Below are 19,356 nucleotides of genomic sequence, written 5' to 3' on the forward strand. Positions count from 1 at the left end.
ACCAATGAGATGGCATGCGGAGCACTCAATAGATGGTGAGATCAGACATCTTTCAGATGCAAAAGCGTGGAAGCATTTCCAATCAAAGTATCCCGACTTTGCGTATGAGAGAAAAAATGTCTACCTTGGATTATGTACTGATGGTTTCAGCCCGTTTGGCAAGAGTGGAAGACAGTATTCTCTATGGCCAGTCATTCTTACACCATACAACCTACCCCCAAACTTCTGCTTGCGACGAGAGTTTTTGTTTCTCTCGATTCTCGTTCCCGGACCAGAGCATCCTAAGAGATCACTTGATGTGTTTCTTCAGCCACTAATATATGAGTTGCAACAACTATGGGCTCAAGGTGCTGAAACATACGATGTTTCGTATAAAGAAAACTTTCAAATGCGGGCAGTACTAATGTGGACAATAAGTGATTTTCCAGCATATGGTATGTTATCTGGATGGACAACGCATGGAAGGCTATCATGTCCATATTGTCAAGATAACACTGATGCTTTCCAACTAAAACACGGAAGGAAAATGTGTTGGTTTGACTGTCACAGGAGATTTCTACCACCAGATCATCCATATCGTAGAAGTAGGAATTTGTTTACGAAGAACAAGAGGGTGTTTGACAGTCCACCTCCGGAAATTCGTGGGAAAGATTTGAAGACACAACTTAGAGATTTTGGTGCAGAAAGGACGCCAGACGTCGGTGGACATGAGCATTTTCCGGTAGATGGTGTTGGAAACCTACATAACTGGCACAAAAAAGTATTTTTTGGGATCTGCCATACTGGGAGGATCATCTACTAAGGCATAATTTAGATGTCATGCATATTGAGAAGAACTTTTTTGACAATCTCATGAACACGATCCTTAATGTTCAAGGTAAAACAAAGGATAATTTGAAGTCAAGACTGGATTTAGTCGATATATGTGCTCGTTCAGAACTTCATGTTGATGAGAGTGGTAGGGCTCCTTTTCCCATATACCGACTTGATGCAGCGGGAAAGGATGTGTTCTTTGATTGGATTTCAAACGATGTGGAATTTCCAGACGGTTACGCATCTAATTTGCGTAACTGTATCGACAAAAAGGAAGGAAAGTTTACTGGCTTGAAAAGCCATGATTGCCATGTAATGATGCAGCGCCTCCTTCAGTTTGCCTTCAAGGAACTATTACCACGAAATGTTCATGAAGCAATTGCAGGGATAAGTGGTTTCTTCCGCGATTTATGCACAAGATCAGTGACTCTTGAAGGTATTGAAAATTTGAAGACTAACATAGCTGTGATTCAGTGCAACCTTGAGAAGATATTTCCTCCCTCATTTTTTGATGTTATGGAGCATCTTGTTATTCACCTGGTAAGAGAATTGAAACTTGGTGGTCCTGTGCAGTATAGATGGATGTATCTGTATGAGCGGTATATGTTCCATTTGAAGAAGATGGTGAAAAATTTAAGTAGGGTGGAAGGGTCTATAGTCGCACAGATGATCAATGAAGAAACTTCAAACTTTGCCGAGTACTACATTCCAGCAGAAGTTCAGACCAAAAACAGAAGACCTGCTCGGCATGATGATAGAGGCGAACAGGCAACATATCATTGGAAGGTTCCAGACATTTTCACAGACGTTGGACGACTTAGCGGAAAACCAAAGGACCGTCGACTTACTGATCAGGAGCGCAGTCATTTGCAAACATATTTACTCACCAACTGCGAAGATGTTCTTCAATTTGAAAGGATTTTCATGGCAGAAAAGCGGTTCGAATATAGATACGCCACAGAGGACGAACTAGAAGAAATGAAGCAGAGAGAATTTGGTGGATGGATGTTTACTTATGTGAGTGATGGTTTGGCCAGAGGTGAAACATTTGACGATTGGATACGCGAGATGGTCGTTGGACCAAACTTTGTTGTGAAGTCATATCCGAGATTTTGTACTCGAGGATATGCATTCACAACTCAGAAGAGGAGACGTTCGAGTACGACTTACGATGCTGGTGTTTGTTCTGCATCAGGAGATGATGTATACTACGGACACATAAATGAGATTTTGGAAATCAAGTATTTGGGCATGGTTGGATTGCGCTGTACTGTTTTCTATTGTGATTGGCACGACAACACTCCAGATCGAGGTGTGAGAACAGATGCATTTGGTGTTACATCAGTAAATTCAAGACGGAAGCTGCAATATTATGATCCTTTCATTCTTGCTTCTCAGGCCGATCAGGTTTGTTATATCAAGTACCCCGGGTAAGGAACAGAGATGATCCATGGGTTACTGTTACAAGACTCAACCCGAGAGGCCGAGTTCAGGGAAGTTCTGAGCTGGAAGACCCACTACAACCAAGCACATCCGGCAACTTAAGTGCAGCAGAAGATTTAGGTGGAGTTGGCCTTGTAGTCGATTTAACCGACTTCGGAGAGGAAGCCGCCGTTCACGTAGAGGATGAACCAGTGATTGGAGAGTTTCACCAAGATCCAGATCAGATTCATCTGGTGATGATGACTCGGAAACAGACTAGCGTCGATATTTTTTTTTTTTTTTTAAATATAAATACCGAGGAAATTCCGAGGACAGATAGGTTTTCCTCGGAATTTCCTCGGAATATATCTTCTCGATTTAGGGATTTGATTATAGATTCCTTTTCCTCGGAATTTCCTCGGAATTTTCCGAGGAAATTCCGACGAAGATAAGGATTTCCTCGGAATTCCCTCGGAAAATTCCGAGGAAATTCCGAGGAACTTGGGGTTTTAAACCGAAAACAACGTTTTACGGATTGAATAACACGTATATAACCTTCATTAAGTGTCTTAACCAGATTATGATGTTTGGAACTAGGAACTTTGGTGTTTTATCCAATAACAAACACTTTTACGATTGCATGAACGAAAACCACACAACATAAGAGAAACACTTATACACTTTAATAAACGGTAAAGAGAATACTTACAATTATTTTTGAAATTGTGTTATTTCATGGTTTATGATCATCTATGGACAAGGATGGCAAAGCTGCGTGTGGATATAAATCAATCATTTGGAGCAGCACTGTGGACAAGCCAAATTCTATCAAACCGTGGTCTCATAGGTTATCAAAGGCTACCTTCCCATGCGACAATGCTTCTTGTGTTAAGTTTCGACTATGTCCAAGCTAATAAAATTTTTTGTTAAATATGGTAGTGACCGAAGTTCCAGTTGGGTTTGCTTCTTCTTCCTCTCTAGTGTTGTTTTAGATTTATATTTTTTTCATTCTGCTATTTTTGTTCTATATAACTTCTGTCACAAAAAAAAATTGGTATAGAATTTATCATTTAAACAAAAAATAACTTATTAAAAGGTGTAATTATAGCAAATGAATAAAAAATTTGTTATTTCTTTTAACTCACGATAAACTTCATGATTTTTTTTTTGGGTAAAATGTTAAGATTTATACCATTTTAGAATTTTTAACAATGTTGCAAGCAACTTATTACACACGAAAGAAACAACAACTCAACTCAAAAGATTAACAACACAAGAACAAAATAACACCACAGTCACTAGTTAACTCAAGGAGGCCGGTAGATGGAGAGATAGAATTGGAGGGGTGATTGAGCAGGTGGAAGAGCCTTGATAGAGAGAAGGCGATCCCGAAGAAGACGGTCCAGGACGTGATGGATGATGCGTGGTGGAGTATAGACCGCTGTGAAGATACGAGCATTCTTCTCTTTCCATAACAGGTAGATAGAGGCCTGAAATATGAGCTTGATTAGGCAGATGGCATTGGCATTAGACTGCCGAGACAGTTGGAGAATCCATGATGCTGCTGAATGCAAATCATTAGGCGGGTTGGGCCAGATTTGAGAAGCAAAAGCTTGTCATAGAGTAGAAGAGTATTCACACTCAAAGAAGAAATGGTGATGTGTTTCACTGCTGGTAGAACAGAGTACACATACTGAATGTACGTACATACCCCAACGACGTAGCCTATCTCTTGTTGGCATCCTCCTCAATAAAGCTAACCAAGCCATAAATGAGTTCCTAGGGATATACTCTTTGAACCAAACCACCTTATGCCAATAGACAGTAGGAGAGGGTATACAGAGGTACTCCCACGTGACCTTAGAACAGAAAACCGGTCCGAAAGTCCCATCTGATTTACGCCAAAGAAATTGATCTGAACCATGAGAAGCATTTGGCGGTTGTATGGTAGTTATCTCAGCCTGAATCATACGGATTTGATCCGAACGAGCAGGAGGCAAAAACCAGGACCCTTGACGTGTGGCATCAATTACTTTAGCTCCCTTTCTAACTCTCATTGCTCTCGGGCCTCCTTGTCCTGCAAATTCAAGTTACGGTCCAATACTGGTGCAATTATCGAACCAGAAAGCAGCATTCTCTCCATTTCCAATATGGCAGTACATATACTCTTTGCATAGAAGGCTTTAGGGAGAACAAAAACTGCACTCCAGAAGTTAACAAGTCCATAGATTTGAGATGCTATAAGCATGATCTTTCCTGCAAAAGATAGGTATTTGACTGTCCAAGAAGTTAACTTGCCGGTAATTTTTTCAATGAGAGGCTGCAGAGTTGCAAGAGAAAGGCGGCGTCCTGGCTTCAGTGGGAGACCCAGATACCTTGTTGGGAATGTGCCAAGCTTGAATCCAGATAGATCACTCAGTACCGATGCTTCAATATCAGCATAACCACCAAAAATATTTCTGATTTGGCTGGATTCATCTCGAGACCACTTATCCTCTTGAAGTCATCCATTACCGAAAATATACCCGACAAGGAGTGTCTTGTTCCATTAGAAAACACTAACAAAATCATCAGCAAACAAACCCAGATACCTTGTTGGGAATGTACCAAGCTTGAATCCAGATAGATCACTCAGTACTGATGCTTCAATATCAGCATAACCACAAAAAAATATTTCTGATTTGGCTGGATTCATTTCGAGACCACTTATCCTCTTGAAGTCATCCATTACCGAAAATATACCCGTCAAGGAGTGTCTTGTTCCATTAGAAAACACCAACAAATCATCAGCAAACAACAAATGTGTAATCAACGGGTCCTCACATTTCGGGTGCAACCTGATTTTACCATCTTCAACCGCCTTTTCTAAGATTTTAGATAGGACTTCCATCACCATAATGAAAAAGTACCGAGAGATACCATCACCTTGTCGTAGGCCCTTTTTTCCTCTGAAAAAACCCGCAAACTCTCCATTTATGGACATAGAGTATCAAGGTGAAGTGATACACTCTTTAACCCAAGTTCTGAACAGAGGAGAAAAATTCTGAGCTTCCATCACTTTTATCACAAAGTCCCAGCAAACCGCATCGAATGCCTTCCTTATATCAACTTTAAGCATTGAGCTCCTCTGGCACGTAGCCTTTGTGTAATCTCTTATGAGCTCAGACGAGAGTAGCACATTTTCTCTTAGACTTCTTTCTTTTAGGAACGCCGCCTGGTTGATGCTTATACACTCCTGCAGCAAAGGCTTAAGACGATTTGTAATAATTTTCGAGATTACCTTATAGATGATATTGCAGCAACTGATAGGTCTGAAATCTCGAAGATGGCAAGCTTGCGGATTCTTTGGGATGAGCGCGATGGCAGTGTTGCTTAGATCCTTTAGGAGTCTACCATTCCTGAACCCCCGCAATAATATCATTTCCCACCACTGTCCAGGCTGATTTTAGGAACTCCACAGAATATCCATCGGGCTCTCGGCACTTGTCAAGTGGTAGAGCAAAGACTGTCTTAGGGCATGACTGGTTTTCCCGCTACCACCCGCAACCACAGCTTTTGCGGTTGGTACCGGTTGTTGGCGTTCTGTAACTATCATTCAATTCGCTCTAAACCGCTTCAAACCGCTCTAAACCGCTTCAAACCGCTCTAAACCTCATAAATTCAAAAGCTGGTTCTAGTTAGCGTTTGCGGTTGCAGGAGGATAATTTTTTTTCTTTTTTTTAAACAATATAAATACAAAAATAAAAATATTCAATAAAAAATTTAAATTGTAATTATAGAAATACTAAAATATATTTATTATATTTTAATTAATTTTATAAAATTTTGAAATAAAAATATTTTCTATAATTTTTAAAAATTTTAAACTATAACTTTCTAAATGTATTTTTTATATTTTTATAATATTATGGTTTTTGATATTTTTATAATTATATAAAATGTAAGTATTGTTAATTTATTATTTAACCGCAGCTGTATGTGTAATTAACCAGTCATAAATATCCCGCAAACGCTCCAATTTTTAACCGCGGAACCAGTCGTACAAATCTCTTAAAACCGTTAGAAACCGCAACCACCCGCATTCGCAAACTCTCACAACCGCAGCCGCAACCGCTGCGTTTGAACCAGTCAGAACCTTAGTTATCTCCTCAGTGGCGGATAAAATTCATGGTTGTTACATACATAATGCTAAAAATTTATAACTTCTCGTATACTACATATCATACGTTAATATGGAGCTTTTAGAATAGGCTATTTTTAGAAGGGACAATTTGCTGAATATTCATAAGGAGCACTAAAATGAAGAATATAGCCATTCTACAGTAAAAACTCATCGATGTGACAAGTTCACCTAAAATTACCCGTAATAACCTCCGAAGCGCGTGCGTGCAAATGATTTCAATGCACATGCTATACTATACTATATAAAATGTAATATAGTCTCAAAAGATAACCCTTAAACCTTAAACCCAAACCCTAAACCCAACTTCTTAACTCAAACCGTAAACCATAACGGAGCTACCTAAACCCTAAACCAAAACTGTAAACCATAAACCCAAACCCTAAACACAAATTCTTAACCCAAACCATAGACTCAAACGGAGCTACTTAAACCCTAAACCCCCTAAATCCAAATTCTAAACCCAAATTGTAAAACCAAACCATCGTCCATAACGGAACTATCTAAACCCTAACCTTGAAGGTCTAAACCCAAACCGTAGACCCTAAACCCAAACCTTAAATCCAAAACCCCCTAAACCGAAACTCTAAACACTAAACCCAAACCGTAAACCCTTAACCTAAACCCTAAACCCAAATTGTAAAACCAAACCATCGCCCATAACGGAGCTACCTAAACCCTAACCTTGAAGGTCTAAAATATACTATATTTCATTTAGAATAGTATGGTAATTGATGATAGTTACTATATTGATGATTGGGAAAAGGAGAAAAATGGATAGGTGAGGAACAGAAGGGGAGGAGGAGGAAGGAGGAAAGATAGAAGTATGGAGGAAAGGAAGGAGGAATGGAGAGAAAGACAAAGAGAGATCGGGGGAGGGAGGGGAGGAGAGAAAGAGTAGGAGGGAGTGTAAGAGTGAAAGCGACATAAGAGGAAACTATACTATTTTGATGAATAGATTAATATACTATAATGTAATGTTTATTCAAAGATTGTATGAAAGCTATATAAACTGTCAATACAAAGAGAGATCGGGGGAGGGAGGGGAGGAGAGAAAGAGTAGGAGGGAGTGTAAGAGTGAAAGCGACATAAGAGGAAACTATACTATTTTGATGAATAGATTAGTATACTATAATGTAATGTTTATTCAAAGATGTATGAAAGCTATATAAACTGTCAATACAAACATGTATGTGAATCTCCATTAACTTAGAGCATTCATTCAACACAATAGCAAAATAATACCATTTATAAAGCATAAAATTTCAAAACGCAAATACACATTACCACTCAATATATAAATAAGGTGAAAGCTATATATTAGCGACAATACTGAAGGATAAGACAACAAAGCTGATGGAGTAGTGAAGGAGAAGAATCATAAGGCAAAGGAGATACACTTTACCGAAGAGGAGGAGAAGAATTGTAACATAGTATACTGTAATTATAAAATAGAATAGAGTACATTGCACAACGTTACTGTTCATCTTCCCCAATTCAATCCATCGTCTGTTTTCACTATCTCCAACCCAACAAACCAGACACCTGACATATATAATCACCCACAGATACAAGACGAGATCAGCTTGAAACTTAGACTATATACCCAAATGCTATGAAATCAAATCAAACTTACCTTGATTTGTTGGGTTTGGAAACTCAATTGTGCCGCCGTAAAATTGAAAAAAACCACTGAAACCCTAACTCTCAATATCCTACTTATACCGCACGACCGAAAGCACGCACCCTCTTCAAATCTTCCTTCTTCGCTGTATGCAAGAGTTTGTAAAGTAGAAACAATTTTTCAATTTGCAAGATAATAATACTCGTTGATGTTTACACGCGCTTTTGGTACTTTATACAACAATATATAACATATAGTAGCCAAAGTGATGTTATGGGTATGGAGTTAATTTTTCCTTTTCTTATGTATAAAGACTCCAATTCCCCTTTTTAGAATTAGAAATGCACTATATTTTGTATTAGAAACGTAACAACTCTTTTCTGTTCATATCAATATCAAATAAAATATCTGTGAACACAAATCTTTTTGATCATGTGCTAAATGGATGATAGTTCTTTTTTGTTTCTTGACGTCATATTATAAATATTTGGTTATAAATTTAATTTTGATACATATCACGAGGTGGACATGAAGACAAAGTGCTATGGACGGTGAAGTATCCCCGCCGCAATTTCTCCTATGTAAAACACGTTAAATTGACATAATTTCTTCTTACTTTTAAAAACAAAAACGCGTTGTAAAAATTCAATTTTAAGCATCAGTCCTGAAACCCGAAAATTACTAACACACAATCATTTAAAACTAAATAACACAAAAATACATATGGTTGGGAACAACTGTAATGTGATTCATTAAAGATTACAAAATCAATACTATATTTCATCACGTATATTTAAAAAAAAATCTTGTCACAGATATGGCGATCTCTACCAAATGATTAAGTAAATAAACTACCATAACTGGAAATTTAGTGGTATGTTTTTAATCATTTTTAGATATGTAGAATAATATTTTAAAACATCAAGTTTAAATAGAAAGAGAGTAATCTTAAAAGAAGGAAATAAAATCTGAGCAGATACTGACTCAAAGGTGGGTCAAAACACAACTGGTTGGAGATAATTATCCACGTTACGCTGACTTGTTTTCTCCTCCCAACTTGTCAATTTCTTTAATAGTATATCCTAAAATATCACAAAAACTGAACAACACAGCTGTTCTTCTCGAGTCCTAATTTATTATTTTGCTGCTAAGGACTCAATTTATTTCATTATTTCATAATTCAGGACAGACTTCCTCAATTTTGGTGCAACAAAGAAACGGACAAGAGTAACATCTTCTTTTTGTAATTTCAGTTTGAGGACACAATGCAAGTTAAGTTTGCTCCCTAAGGACTCACACTGTCTCCAAATATGCAGGAAGGACTTTTTGATTGGATCAATATAAATACATTTCTTCATTCTCTTGCACCTTCATCAGCATCTTCACAGTATCTTGGTTTTTGATCACCTTTTCTGTTTTAAATTTACGTATCAACTTCCTAACACGATGACTGTTCTTGTTGAACATTACGTCTCTGGTAACGTTTCATTTCTTTTTTTCTTTTAATATATTAGAGAACGCTATGCTTAGATTAGTTCTGAACAATGATAGTATATAAGATTTTTATCCATAAACATATGAAACTTACGTTTTGATCATTTTATAGATTCAAGAATCGAGGAAAAGAAAACAAAAGAGGAGAGGGGTGATGGAGGTTTTATGGTTCCAAAATCTAAAGAAACTGATGAATTCGATGCTCCTGATATCAATTTCCTGGGCCACTCTTTTAGGTTTGTGCTTTTTCTTTTGTCTCTAGAGATATAACTACATTGATTAACCTGCATGTGATAATATGTTTATGAATGTTGCACATGAAAATTTATCACTATCATTTTCTATTTATGTTTAGGGACTATGAGAACGGTGAAAGCGAGAGACAGCAGGGTGTTGAGGAATTCTACAGGATGCAACATATTCATCAGACTTATGATTTTGTAAGTTTAATTAAATTAAAGTTTTATGAGGCTAACTAAATTAAAAATATCTAGTGTTAATAGAAAGCTAACAACTTAGAAAAAATTGAAACAGGTGAAAGATATGAGAAAAGAGTATGGAAAACTTAACAAAATGGAAATGAGTATATGGGAATGTTGTGAGCAATTGAACAATGTGGTTGATGAGAGCGATCCTGATCTCGATGAGCCTCAAATTCAACACCTTCTCCAAACCGCTGAAGCCATCCGCAAGGATTATCCTAACGAAGACTGGCTCCATCTCACTGCTCTTATCCACGGTACATGTCTTCTTCCGCTATATCATAACTATATATGTACACAATACAAATTTTGAACATTTTCAATGTATCGTATATAATAGTTATTCACACAAAAATGACTATGTGTTTCTACGAATTTATAATTACAATCTTTTAATTTAAGTCGAGAGGTCCAAAATGATAAAAGGCTGCAAGTTGAACTTGTCAATGGCGCTGGTTGTGTAACATGAAATTCAATAAAATGCCATCATCCCACGTTATAAATGTTGCAATATAAAACGGCCAACAGTTTCAAAGATTTTTTGTTGTACCATTCTCTTTGAAGCAAAACATGTACACATGAGAATTAATTATATTCTAAGCTACCGTTTTTTAATACCCTGGTTTAGAATACTTGTAGAAGAGATTCTTGTGTCAGTATTGGATTTTGAATTACTGTTGGTTTTTATCCAGATCTTGGAAAGGTTCTCCTTTTGCCAGAATTCGGTGGTCTTCCTCAGTGGGCTGTCGTTGGTATGTACATTAAATATGAATGATCCTATTTTAAGTTTTTGTGGACTATATACTTGTCTAGAACTATATTTTCGTTTAATTCTGTAAAATAGCAACAAAAAAGTACACAGTTTAACACTTCCATTGAATTATAGGCGACACATTTCCAGTTGGATGCACCTTCGACCCGGCCAATATTCACCACAAGGTAAAAATATAATGCACTAGGTCTATCGGTAGTGTATTTCAGATTTTGTGAAAGACAAGTTCGAATTTAAACGTAGATGATGGTTGAGTTATGTTAATTAATATATTTACCATTACTATATTGCAGTATTTTAAAGAAAATCCTGATAATAACACCCCAAAGTACAACACCAAAAATGGAGTTTACAGTGAAGGATGTGGACTGGACAATGTCCTTATGTCATGGGGTCATGACGACTACATGTATTTGGTAATAATCAGTTTCTTATTTTCTGTAAATGATTATGATTTAAAAGAACTACCAAAACTTATAATATGATTGATTTGATAATTTAAAATAGGTGGCCAAGGAGAATGGCGCAACTCTTCCTCACGCTGGTCTCTTCATTATTCGATACCATTCCTTTTATCGTACGTTTTCAAATGTGTCAACCATATCTTATGTTTCACTCACTAAATTTAGTATAGATATCAGCTACTTTTTAATTACTAAAATTCTAATAAATAATCGTGCAGCATTGCACAAAGCGGGAACCTACACACACTTGATGAACGATGAAGACAGGGAGGATCTCAAGTGGCTCCATGTTTTCAAGTAAATTTTTGTCATTTATTTTATGTTGTTACTATTCTATATTCTAAGTTTTTTTATTCAAACGAATTAAAAAAAATTGCAGTAAATATGACCTATACAGTAAGAGCAAAGTTCATGTAGATGTCGAACAAGTGAAGCCTTACTACATTTCCCTTATCAACAAGGTAAAAATTACTTTCTATGTACAATAGAATATATGTGTTACTATATATCCAGATTTGTAAACATATCATGCATTTCAATGCAGTATTTTCCGGCAAAACTAAAATGGTGAAAGATAAAAGTTGGGAGATCACTGATTACATTTTACTTGGAGGACGAGACGGAAGGTTGATGAGTTTCTACTGCATAAAAAGAAAGTTTAAATTATCTAATAAGAAATAATGTTCATTCTTCTTTTCTTTTCCCAATCATTTTAAGAATGACGTTGTATTTAATCAATAAAATAAAATAAATTGACCTCTATATCTTTAAGTTCCTAAGTTCAAATTTTACCTTTGATATTTCAGTATCTTCGGTCAATTATCAAATAAATTTGGATTAGTGAACAAAAATCCATTTCTCAGTATTTGTTAAGCTAGGACAGTCCAACATTTTCAATTTTTTCTTGATACCCTAAGCTTGTGATGACCACGAAAAATATGTCGACTTAAAAAAGAGGTTATAACTTATAAGTAATGAAATTTTATGGAACGGTTCGCCATAAACCATGAAGGTAGATTTGGAAACTACAATACGATACTAATACTACTCCTACACATTCAAGCATCTTCTAACTATACCAGCAAGGAAAGAGTTGGTGGTGAGAGATATTGTTTAAAGTATCCGTTTAAATGTTTTTCCCATTTTGATAACGCCACTGCAAGACGACATGAACTCATTAATTGGTTTGATATATGTTTTAAGTTTGAAAAAATAGCGACATTGTTCTCTCTTGAAGATTTCTGTAAGAATTTATATATTTTTGGTTAAACATATTTGCAATTTGGAAAACTAAAGGATATAAAAAAGAATGATTTTGTTTTTAAGTGGCTACTAAACAATACAAGTAGGTTAAGTAGAATGAAACGGATATTTGAAGTCCCCATTTAACTAACATCTCTAACCCCTACCATTCAAAGCATGTAAGAAACAAATTGTTCTTTAGATTCGACCAGAGACAAAAGAGTGAAGCAGTAATAATATTACAGAAGTTGTCTTAACAAACAGTGGGATGAAAAGGAAACGAACAAAGGCTCTTGAATTTAATGGGCTTTGTCCATGAGCTGTATAGGTGAAAGTATGTTGGCTTTGCTGGTCTCGACAATGCAACCATTCATGACCATTTCCTCGAGCATGAAATGAGCTTTCTCGAGATGGAACATTATGTCCAGCTCACACTAGATGCATGAAACAAGAATCGAATCACACATAGAAGACACAAAACAAGACAAAACTCTCTATTCAGTTACTAAAACTTACCACATTCCCAAAATGCTTGTCCATAGTCTCAACCAAAAGATGTATGAACTCTAGAATCGCCAGCTCGTTCTACAACAAGACTCCAAGAAAAATGCTTTAATCAGTTGTTAAAATCAACACACCTAGAGCACATAAAAGGTAACGGTATAATAACTTACTTCATCGTCATCAACACCAACCATGAAAAACAAAGACGCGTAACGCCTGTAGACGATCTTGTAGTTGCGATGCTCCACAAACGAACACTGCTTCGTTAAGAGCCAGCCAATACACCAACATATGAACAAAGGAACTCAAACATCAATCGAATCTAATCTAATCACAAATTTCGATGAAACTAAGAGATTTTTCAAAAGCTAATGCCGGATCGATCTGATAGAATCAAATTTTCCAATTCCAGGATTTGAAACAGCTAATTACGACCCAAAGCAGATCGAGATCGGAGCCAAAAATCACGATCGAATTTGGAAGAGAAAGAGAGGTAAACCTGCTGGTCGTTGCGGGCGAGGCATTTACGAACGATCTCGCCTTCGAGAGCACGGCGTTCCTCGAGAGTGAGCCACTCGTAGTACTGAGCAAGGCGAGTCTGGCCTTGCTTGTTCACCATCAGTATGAACCTTATTCCCATCTTCCTTCCTCTCTCTCTCTCAGATCTTTCGATTTTCTTCTTCTTCTTCTTGAGGATACATACATACACACGTCATCGCTATTTTTTATTTTTGTTTTTAATTAATAGGAGAAAATTAACTAATTTTTTTCGGAAAGAACTTTATTTATCGGCCCATATATGAATACTAAGCAGGCTTAGCTCAAACTTACCCTAGCCCGCTAATAAAAATGCCTAACGTCCTAGCCAACATTAGTGTGTTTATGTACATCATTTGGTATATTATTTCGGGTTGCGTGGCATGGTTCTCCAATCTTGGTGAATTCATGACATCAAATTGTTCTTATTATTTTCTTTTTTGAATAAACCATCATGTTCGACGGCCAAAATGTGGATCCGGTGATGTCGATATTGTGAAGCGGTGTCGAATTAGTTTCGGGTTTCTTCTTGTGCCTAATGAAATAAGAACGGCCCAAGTAACATCAGTCTGTGAAATCATTTAAGCTCGGTAACGAGCTGGTGCTGAGTCAGCAGTCAGTTACAAAAGTGGGTCTCGCAAAAGTTGTACAACGATCATCGTCTTCCTTATAAAGCAGAGGAGGTTGAGAAGAAATAGAGGGTTTGTGGCAAAGAGTAGAGAGATATTATACACAGAGGAAGGAAAAAGAAGAAGATCGAGATAGAGAGATCGAGGAAGAGATCATAGCTCTTGAAATTACTGCACTTTCTCTGGTTCACACAATTACTAGTCTTCGGCGTCGGAAGGCTCAGAGGCTGACAGCGAGTCATCCTCATTGTAATCGCTGAGGTAATTCTCTCCGGTGATCGCTTTGTGTATGTTCTTGTAATACATGCACAAAGAGAGACTAACTCATTACTATTGTATCGTATTGATCATAGTGAAAGCATGAGAGTTTTCTTTTCTCCCTAGTCAGTAGACAGGGGCGAACCCAGAAATTTTTTTTTGTGGGTTCAAACCAAACCAAAAATTAATAAAAAAAATATTTCATAAATCATTCTAAAAAAGTATCATTCTACAAAAACATTCTACAAAAGCATCCTACGATCTTTCATATTTTGAAATCTTTTCATCGCTGTTTCATTAGTAACAGTCTGAAATACATCTTTCTCAATATAACAAACTAAACAGTCATTAAGAAACTCATCGCCAATCCGATTTCGTCGATCTGTCTTCACAATCTTCATTGCTGAAAAACATCTTTCAACAGTTGCAGTCGCGACTGGCAAAATCAAAGCTAACTTCAAAAGCCTATAAACCAAAGGAAGTGATAGATGTTTCCGTGTATCCACCAACATACGAGCAAGATCTCCTAGATTCTTCAAATGACTAAATCTTTCATCATGTCGAACATTGTCAATGTATATAGATAACTGTTGCTCAAGAGATATGCACTCTGTAGGACTAAAGTCGTAAGGATAGAACTTGGCTAAGTTCATCAACTTTGATTGGTCAAACTCAGAAAATGAACCAATAGGAGATAAAGAAGCAACACATGTAAGCAACTCGGTGTTTACCTCAGTAAAGCGATCATTAAATTCTTGAAGTTGCAAATCCAAAACAGCATATAAACAATTGACCTTGTAGTGATGCATGTTTTGTATTCCTGTTTTTTTCCTTGGTCTCTTTGGGTGAATAAATTCATCTTCCATATCAACCTTCTCAATGTCATACTTCTGACAAAAAGAAAAGACCTTATCCATCAAAGAATGCCACCCATTATCTCTGAAATCTTGGAGTTGTCTCTTTGTTGATTTCACCAGTGACATAGCATTCAAAATGTCTTGATCCCTTTGTTGCAAAGCTTTGGATAAGCTATCTGTAAGTCCTAAAAGGTGAACCATCATTTCCAGATAAAACACAAAATCAAAATCCTGGAAGTATACAAGAAGACCATATGCTTGTCGCCTTTTCGAGTCTTCCAAGCCCTCATTCTGAATATGTTTAAGCACATTGATGATGGGAGAAAATAACTCAATCAAACGCAACAAAGTTCTGTAGTGAGAACCCCAACGTGTCTGCCCTGGTCTCTGAATAGCAACCTCTTGATTCAACCCTTTTCCTGTGTTGATTTTACCATCAAGAATATCTTCCTCAATCATTTTTCTGTGATCTTCTTTAATCTTATACTTTCTCTTACATGAAGCTCCAACCACATTCAACAATAGAGAAATCATATCAAAGAATCCTCCTACCTCAAAATGCTTTTTTGCAACAGCCACAACAACCAGTTGAAGTTGATGAGCAAAACAATGGACATAATAAGCTGAGGTGTTTTCCCGTAAAATCAGTGACCTTAGTCCATTGTATTCACCTTTCATATTACTTGCGCCATCGTAACCTTGTCTTCTCAACTTTTTTATGCTCAACCCAAGCTTAGAAAACAAAGAATCAATAGCAGATTTCAGATATGCTGAAGATGTCTCAGCCACATGTATAATGCTAATGAATCTTTCTTTGACAATCCCACTTTTATCAACAAACCGAAATACTACTGCCATTTGTTCTTTATCAGAAACGTCAGCAGATTCATCAACCAGCAAACCAAAAACGTCATGATCAATTTTTTCAATAATAGATTTGATTACCTCTTCTGCAAAGCAATGCGCAATATCTTTATGAATCTTCGAAGACACCATCTGATTATTTCCTGGAACATTTTGTAAGACAACCTTACTCACAGTTTCATTTTGCTCAGCAGTGTATTTCAGAAGCTCCATAAAATTTCCTTTATTAGCAGATGTTTCTGACTCATCATGACCACGAAAAGGAAGACCTTGTCGCAACAAATATCTGGAAACATCAATTGAAGCATTTAACCGAATTCGATACTCATTCTTGGTAATATCATCCTGCTTATGCAAAGCATGCTTAATAGACTGACCTTGTCTCATCAAGTTTTCACATTTCATAACGGCATTATTATGAAAGCTATTAACTTGCCCCACATGCTCTGCAAGCCTACTAAACTTATTCCAACTAGAAAAACCTTCGTTAGTCCATGCATCAGTTTTTCCACCTTTTCCATTACTATCTCTAAACAAGTAACAACATAGGCAATACGCAGCGTCTTTCTTAATACTATACTCTAACCAGTTCTTATACTGATCAAACCAAGCATGATTAAATCGCCTCATTGCTCCTGATATCATTTTCTGTTTAAAGATATGACCACGAGGTTGGCAAGGACCTCTAATCAAATATCTACGAATTACCTCATCTCTTTGATTTGAAGGATATTCAGATATTTTTTTCCGATCAGCAGGATCCCACGGTAAATTATCTAAATCACAAGACGGGGATGGCTCTTTTCTTTTTAAATTCACAAACTTTTCCATTGATTCTGCTGAAAAAATATAAAATATATTATTAAAAAGATATAATATACATATAAACAAAACAAAAACGACAACTTCTCATCTGTAGACGAAGAACAAAAAAAAAGGTTCAATTGAGTTTGTTAAAAAATTAACAATTACGTAAAACTAAATTTTTGTAACATACATATATAATTGATATAAAGTTAGTAAAAGACAATAATATAAAAGCTTAATTATAAAACCTGAACTTACATAGAATGCACGATGGATTTGGAGAAGAGAAGGAAGTTGAGAAGACAATAAAAAATCTATTCTAGAAACAGAGAAAAAAAATAGGTTAAATATGTTAAAAGAGTTTAGGAAACAAATTTTTTTAAAATTTCCTTTTTCTAATTGTTAGATCCATCGCCAAATATGTTGGGCTTTAGCCTGTGGGTCCAAACATTTTTTTGTGGGTTCAGAGAATCAAAAGTTTGTGGGTTCAATTTATTTTATTCATGATATTAATAAGGAAATTTTTTTTTTGTGGTGTCACCTGACCCCACCACCTTCAACGTGGATCCGCCCCTGTCAGTAGAAAACGAAGACTGGATAAACAAATCCTGAGTGTTTCTACTTACTTAATCACCTAGAAGAAAGTAAATCAATCGCAATTACAAATCAAAGTATAAATAGATTAGATAGGTTGGATTTGAATCTCGGTCTTAACATATATTTTTTAATCTTCCGGTGGCCAGCGGAAATCGAATTGTGGCCAGCCATAAATATTACGCGTTATCATCAAGTAAATTAGAATTTATCCCAATATAAATGCATTCTTAATTCAACTGAAATCAGTCACTGGTATTTTCTTTTGTACGTATCCACAAAGACCACAACAATAGGTAAAGATCAAAAGTCTGATAGAGAACTATAAGTGGGTGAAAATGTCGTTTTGATATGTACAACAACTAAGGGTCTGATTGGTTTCTCTGCTACCACCCGCAAACGCAACTTTTACGGTTGGTAGCGGTTGACAGCGTTTCAGAACAATCATACTAACCGCTACAAATCGCTTCAAACTGTTCCGAACTTCTTAAAATCAAAAGCTGGTTCTAGCTAACGTTTGCGGTTGCGGGTGGAAAAATAAATATAAAATTATTTTCAAAAATATTTTAAAATTTTAAAATGGAAATATTGTAAATAAAAATATATTCAGATTTTATATATTAATTAAAATTCACAAACAATATCATAATTTGTTTTATAAAAACTTTAAACTAACTATTTATTAGAATTTTTAAACATTAATATACACACATATATAAAGATATACACATATATAAACTAAATAAAATATTTTTAAATTTTTAATATAAATCTTCAAAACAAATTTTATTAAAATTCTAAATTTCAACTAGTTTAATTTTTTTTATAAATAAATATAATATTTTTATTAATCATATTATTTTGATATTTATTATATTTTATTACAATAGTATGTTTTTTATATTTTTATAATGTTATAATATGTTAATATAGGTAATCCTCCTATACATTAAAAGAGAAGTCACTTTAGTGATTTCTGCTGAGGTGGCACTCATATAGAGCTTCTCAGGAAAAACGTTATAATTCTATTGGCTGGTTTTTTTTGAATTTTTCTTTTTCATTTATTTTAATCAATCGCTTATGTAGACAAGCCCAAAACTATTGTCGATTTCGTTAAGCTTATATATAGCTAGGGGATAATAATTATCGATTTAGTTTAGCCTTGGGTACCCGTTCGGGTTCGGGTCGGGTATTTCGGATTTTCGGTATAGAGGTATAGAACCCGTTCGGGTATTTCTATACTTTGGGTCGGGCTCGGGTATTTTTAGTTCGGATTCGGTTATTTCGGATCTGGTTCAGATATTTAGATTTTGAAAAAAAAAATTAAAATTTTCATTTCTCAAGTTTCTTATATTTAAAAATATAACTTTCAGTTAAATAATTTTTTATTTTTAATAGATTGAATAATTAATAGATTTGGACATAACATTTTAAAACTAAAAATGCATTAATTTAGTTATTTTTTTTTAAATTTCGGATGTAACTTTTTGTTAATTTTTTAAATAAAAAACTTGACATGCATTTTAAGTGAGTAGCAAATCATTTTTTTCGTAATTGTATGTATATCATATGAACTTAAAGTATGTGTAGTATCAAAATAAATATTTTATATAAAATGAGAGATGTAAACTAAAAATATTAGGTTAATTATACATATGTTCGGTTATCTTCGGATATCCATTCGGGTTCGGGTATTATCCGTTCGGGTTCGGGTATCCAATCTCTCCTTATTCAATACCCGTTCGGGTATTTTGCTACTTCAGTTCGGATTTCAGTTCGGGTTTTTCGGATCGGGTTCGGGTGCCACTTCGGA

General features: G+C 35.6%; 4 protein-coding genes and 1 long non-coding RNA gene across 5 annotated transcripts; 1 reads left to right on the forward strand and 4 right to left on the reverse strand.

Moving 5' to 3' along the window:
- Positions 1 to 3,542: 3,542 nt before the first annotated feature.
- Positions 3,543 to 4,963, reverse strand: LOC103828312. Its single transcript, XM_009103921.1, has 4 exons — positions 4,819 to 4,963; positions 4,402 to 4,491; positions 3,947 to 4,312; positions 3,543 to 3,847 (listed from the first exon to the last, which is right to left on the reverse strand). Exons 1-4 carry the CDS (start codon positions 4,961 to 4,963, stop codon positions 3,543 to 3,545), a joined length of 906 nt encoding a protein of 301 aa, XP_009102169.1.
- A 1,205-nt stretch (positions 4,964 to 6,168) lies between these two features.
- On the reverse strand, positions 6,169 to 8,789 carry LOC117126691. The gene is made up of 2 exons (XR_004449433.1): positions 8,052 to 8,789; positions 6,169 to 7,960 (listed from the first exon to the last, which is right to left on the reverse strand). It is a non-coding gene; the product is annotated as an uncharacterized LOC117126691 (long non-coding RNA).
- A 417-nt stretch (positions 8,790 to 9,206) lies between these two features.
- On the forward strand, positions 9,207 to 12,051 carry LOC103828278 (inositol oxygenase 2). The gene is made up of 11 exons (XM_009103887.2): positions 9,207 to 9,516; positions 9,646 to 9,769; positions 9,889 to 9,973; positions 10,068 to 10,272; positions 10,708 to 10,767; positions 10,902 to 10,954; positions 11,081 to 11,203; positions 11,295 to 11,364; positions 11,470 to 11,548; positions 11,631 to 11,712; positions 11,796 to 12,051. The coding sequence occupies exons 1-11, from the start codon at positions 9,486 to 9,488 to the stop codon at positions 11,820 to 11,822; spliced, it is 939 nt and encodes a 312-aa protein (XP_009102135.2). The 5' UTR covers positions 9,207 to 9,485; the 3' UTR covers positions 11,823 to 12,051.
- A 587-nt stretch (positions 12,052 to 12,638) lies between these two features.
- LOC103828279 (AP-4 complex subunit sigma) lies at positions 12,639 to 13,738 on the reverse strand. The gene is made up of 4 exons (XM_009103888.3): positions 13,497 to 13,738; positions 13,168 to 13,254; positions 13,010 to 13,078; positions 12,639 to 12,927 (listed from the first exon to the last, which is right to left on the reverse strand). The coding sequence occupies exons 1-4, from the start codon at positions 13,635 to 13,637 to the stop codon at positions 12,793 to 12,795; spliced, it is 432 nt and encodes a 143-aa protein (XP_009102136.1). The 5' UTR covers positions 13,638 to 13,738; the 3' UTR covers positions 12,639 to 12,792.
- Positions 13,739 to 13,994: 256 nt separating this feature from the next.
- Positions 13,995 to 18,137, reverse strand: LOC117126690 (zinc finger MYM-type protein 1-like). Its single transcript, XM_033275520.1, has one exon. It carries the CDS (start codon positions 16,971 to 16,973, stop codon positions 14,664 to 14,666), a length of 2,310 nt encoding a protein of 769 aa, XP_033131411.1. The 5' UTR covers positions 16,974 to 18,137; the 3' UTR covers positions 13,995 to 14,663.
- Between the last annotated feature and the right edge of the window lie 1,219 nt (positions 18,138 to 19,356).

This window comes from Brassica rapa, chromosome A07, assembly GCF_000309985.2.
Source record: "Brassica rapa cultivar Chiifu-401-42 chromosome A07, CAAS_Brap_v3.01, whole genome shotgun sequence".
Lineage (NCBI taxonomy): Eukaryota > Viridiplantae > Streptophyta > Magnoliopsida > Brassicales > Brassicaceae > Brassica > Brassica rapa.

Bases quoted from the DNA above. Each gene is read 5' to 3' on its own strand.
- LOC103828312 (XM_009103921.1), bottom strand. From the start codon at position 4,963: ATGGATGACTTCAAGAGGATAAGTGGTCTCGAAATGAATCCAGCCAAA. The intron at 4,492-4,818 runs GTTTGTTTGCTG...TATCTTTTGCAG, and splicing joins ATTCCCAACAAGGTATCTGG to GAAAGATCATGCTTATAGCA. The intron at 3,848-3,946 runs GTATGTACGTAC...CTCTATGACAAG, and splicing joins AGATAGGCTACGTCGTTGGG to CTTTTGCTTCTCAAATCTGG.
- LOC103828278 (XM_009103887.2), top strand. From the start codon at position 9,486: ATGACTGTTCTTGTTGAACATTACGTCTCTG. The intron at 9,974-10,067 runs GTAAGTTTAATT...AAATTGAAACAG, and splicing joins TTCATCAGACTTATGATTTT to GTGAAAGATATGAGAAAAGA. The intron at 11,204-11,294 runs GTAATAATCAGT...AATTTAAAATAG, and splicing joins ATGACGACTACATGTATTTG to GTGGCCAAGGAGAATGGCGC.
- LOC103828279 (XM_009103888.3), bottom strand. From the start codon at position 13,637: ATGGGAATAAGGTTCATACTGATGGTGAACAAGCAAGGCCAGACTCGC. The intron at 13,255-13,496 runs GTTTACCTCTCT...TTAACGAAGCAG, and splicing joins TCGCCCGCAACGACCAGCAG to TGTTCGTTTGTGGAGCATCG. The intron at 12,928-13,009 runs GTAAGTTTTAGT...TCATGCATCTAG, and splicing joins ACAAGCATTTTGGGAATGTG to TGTGAGCTGGACATAATGTT.
- LOC117126690 (XM_033275520.1), bottom strand. From the start codon at position 16,973: ATGGAAAAGTTTGTGAATTTAAAAAGAAAAGAGCCATCCCCGTCTTGT.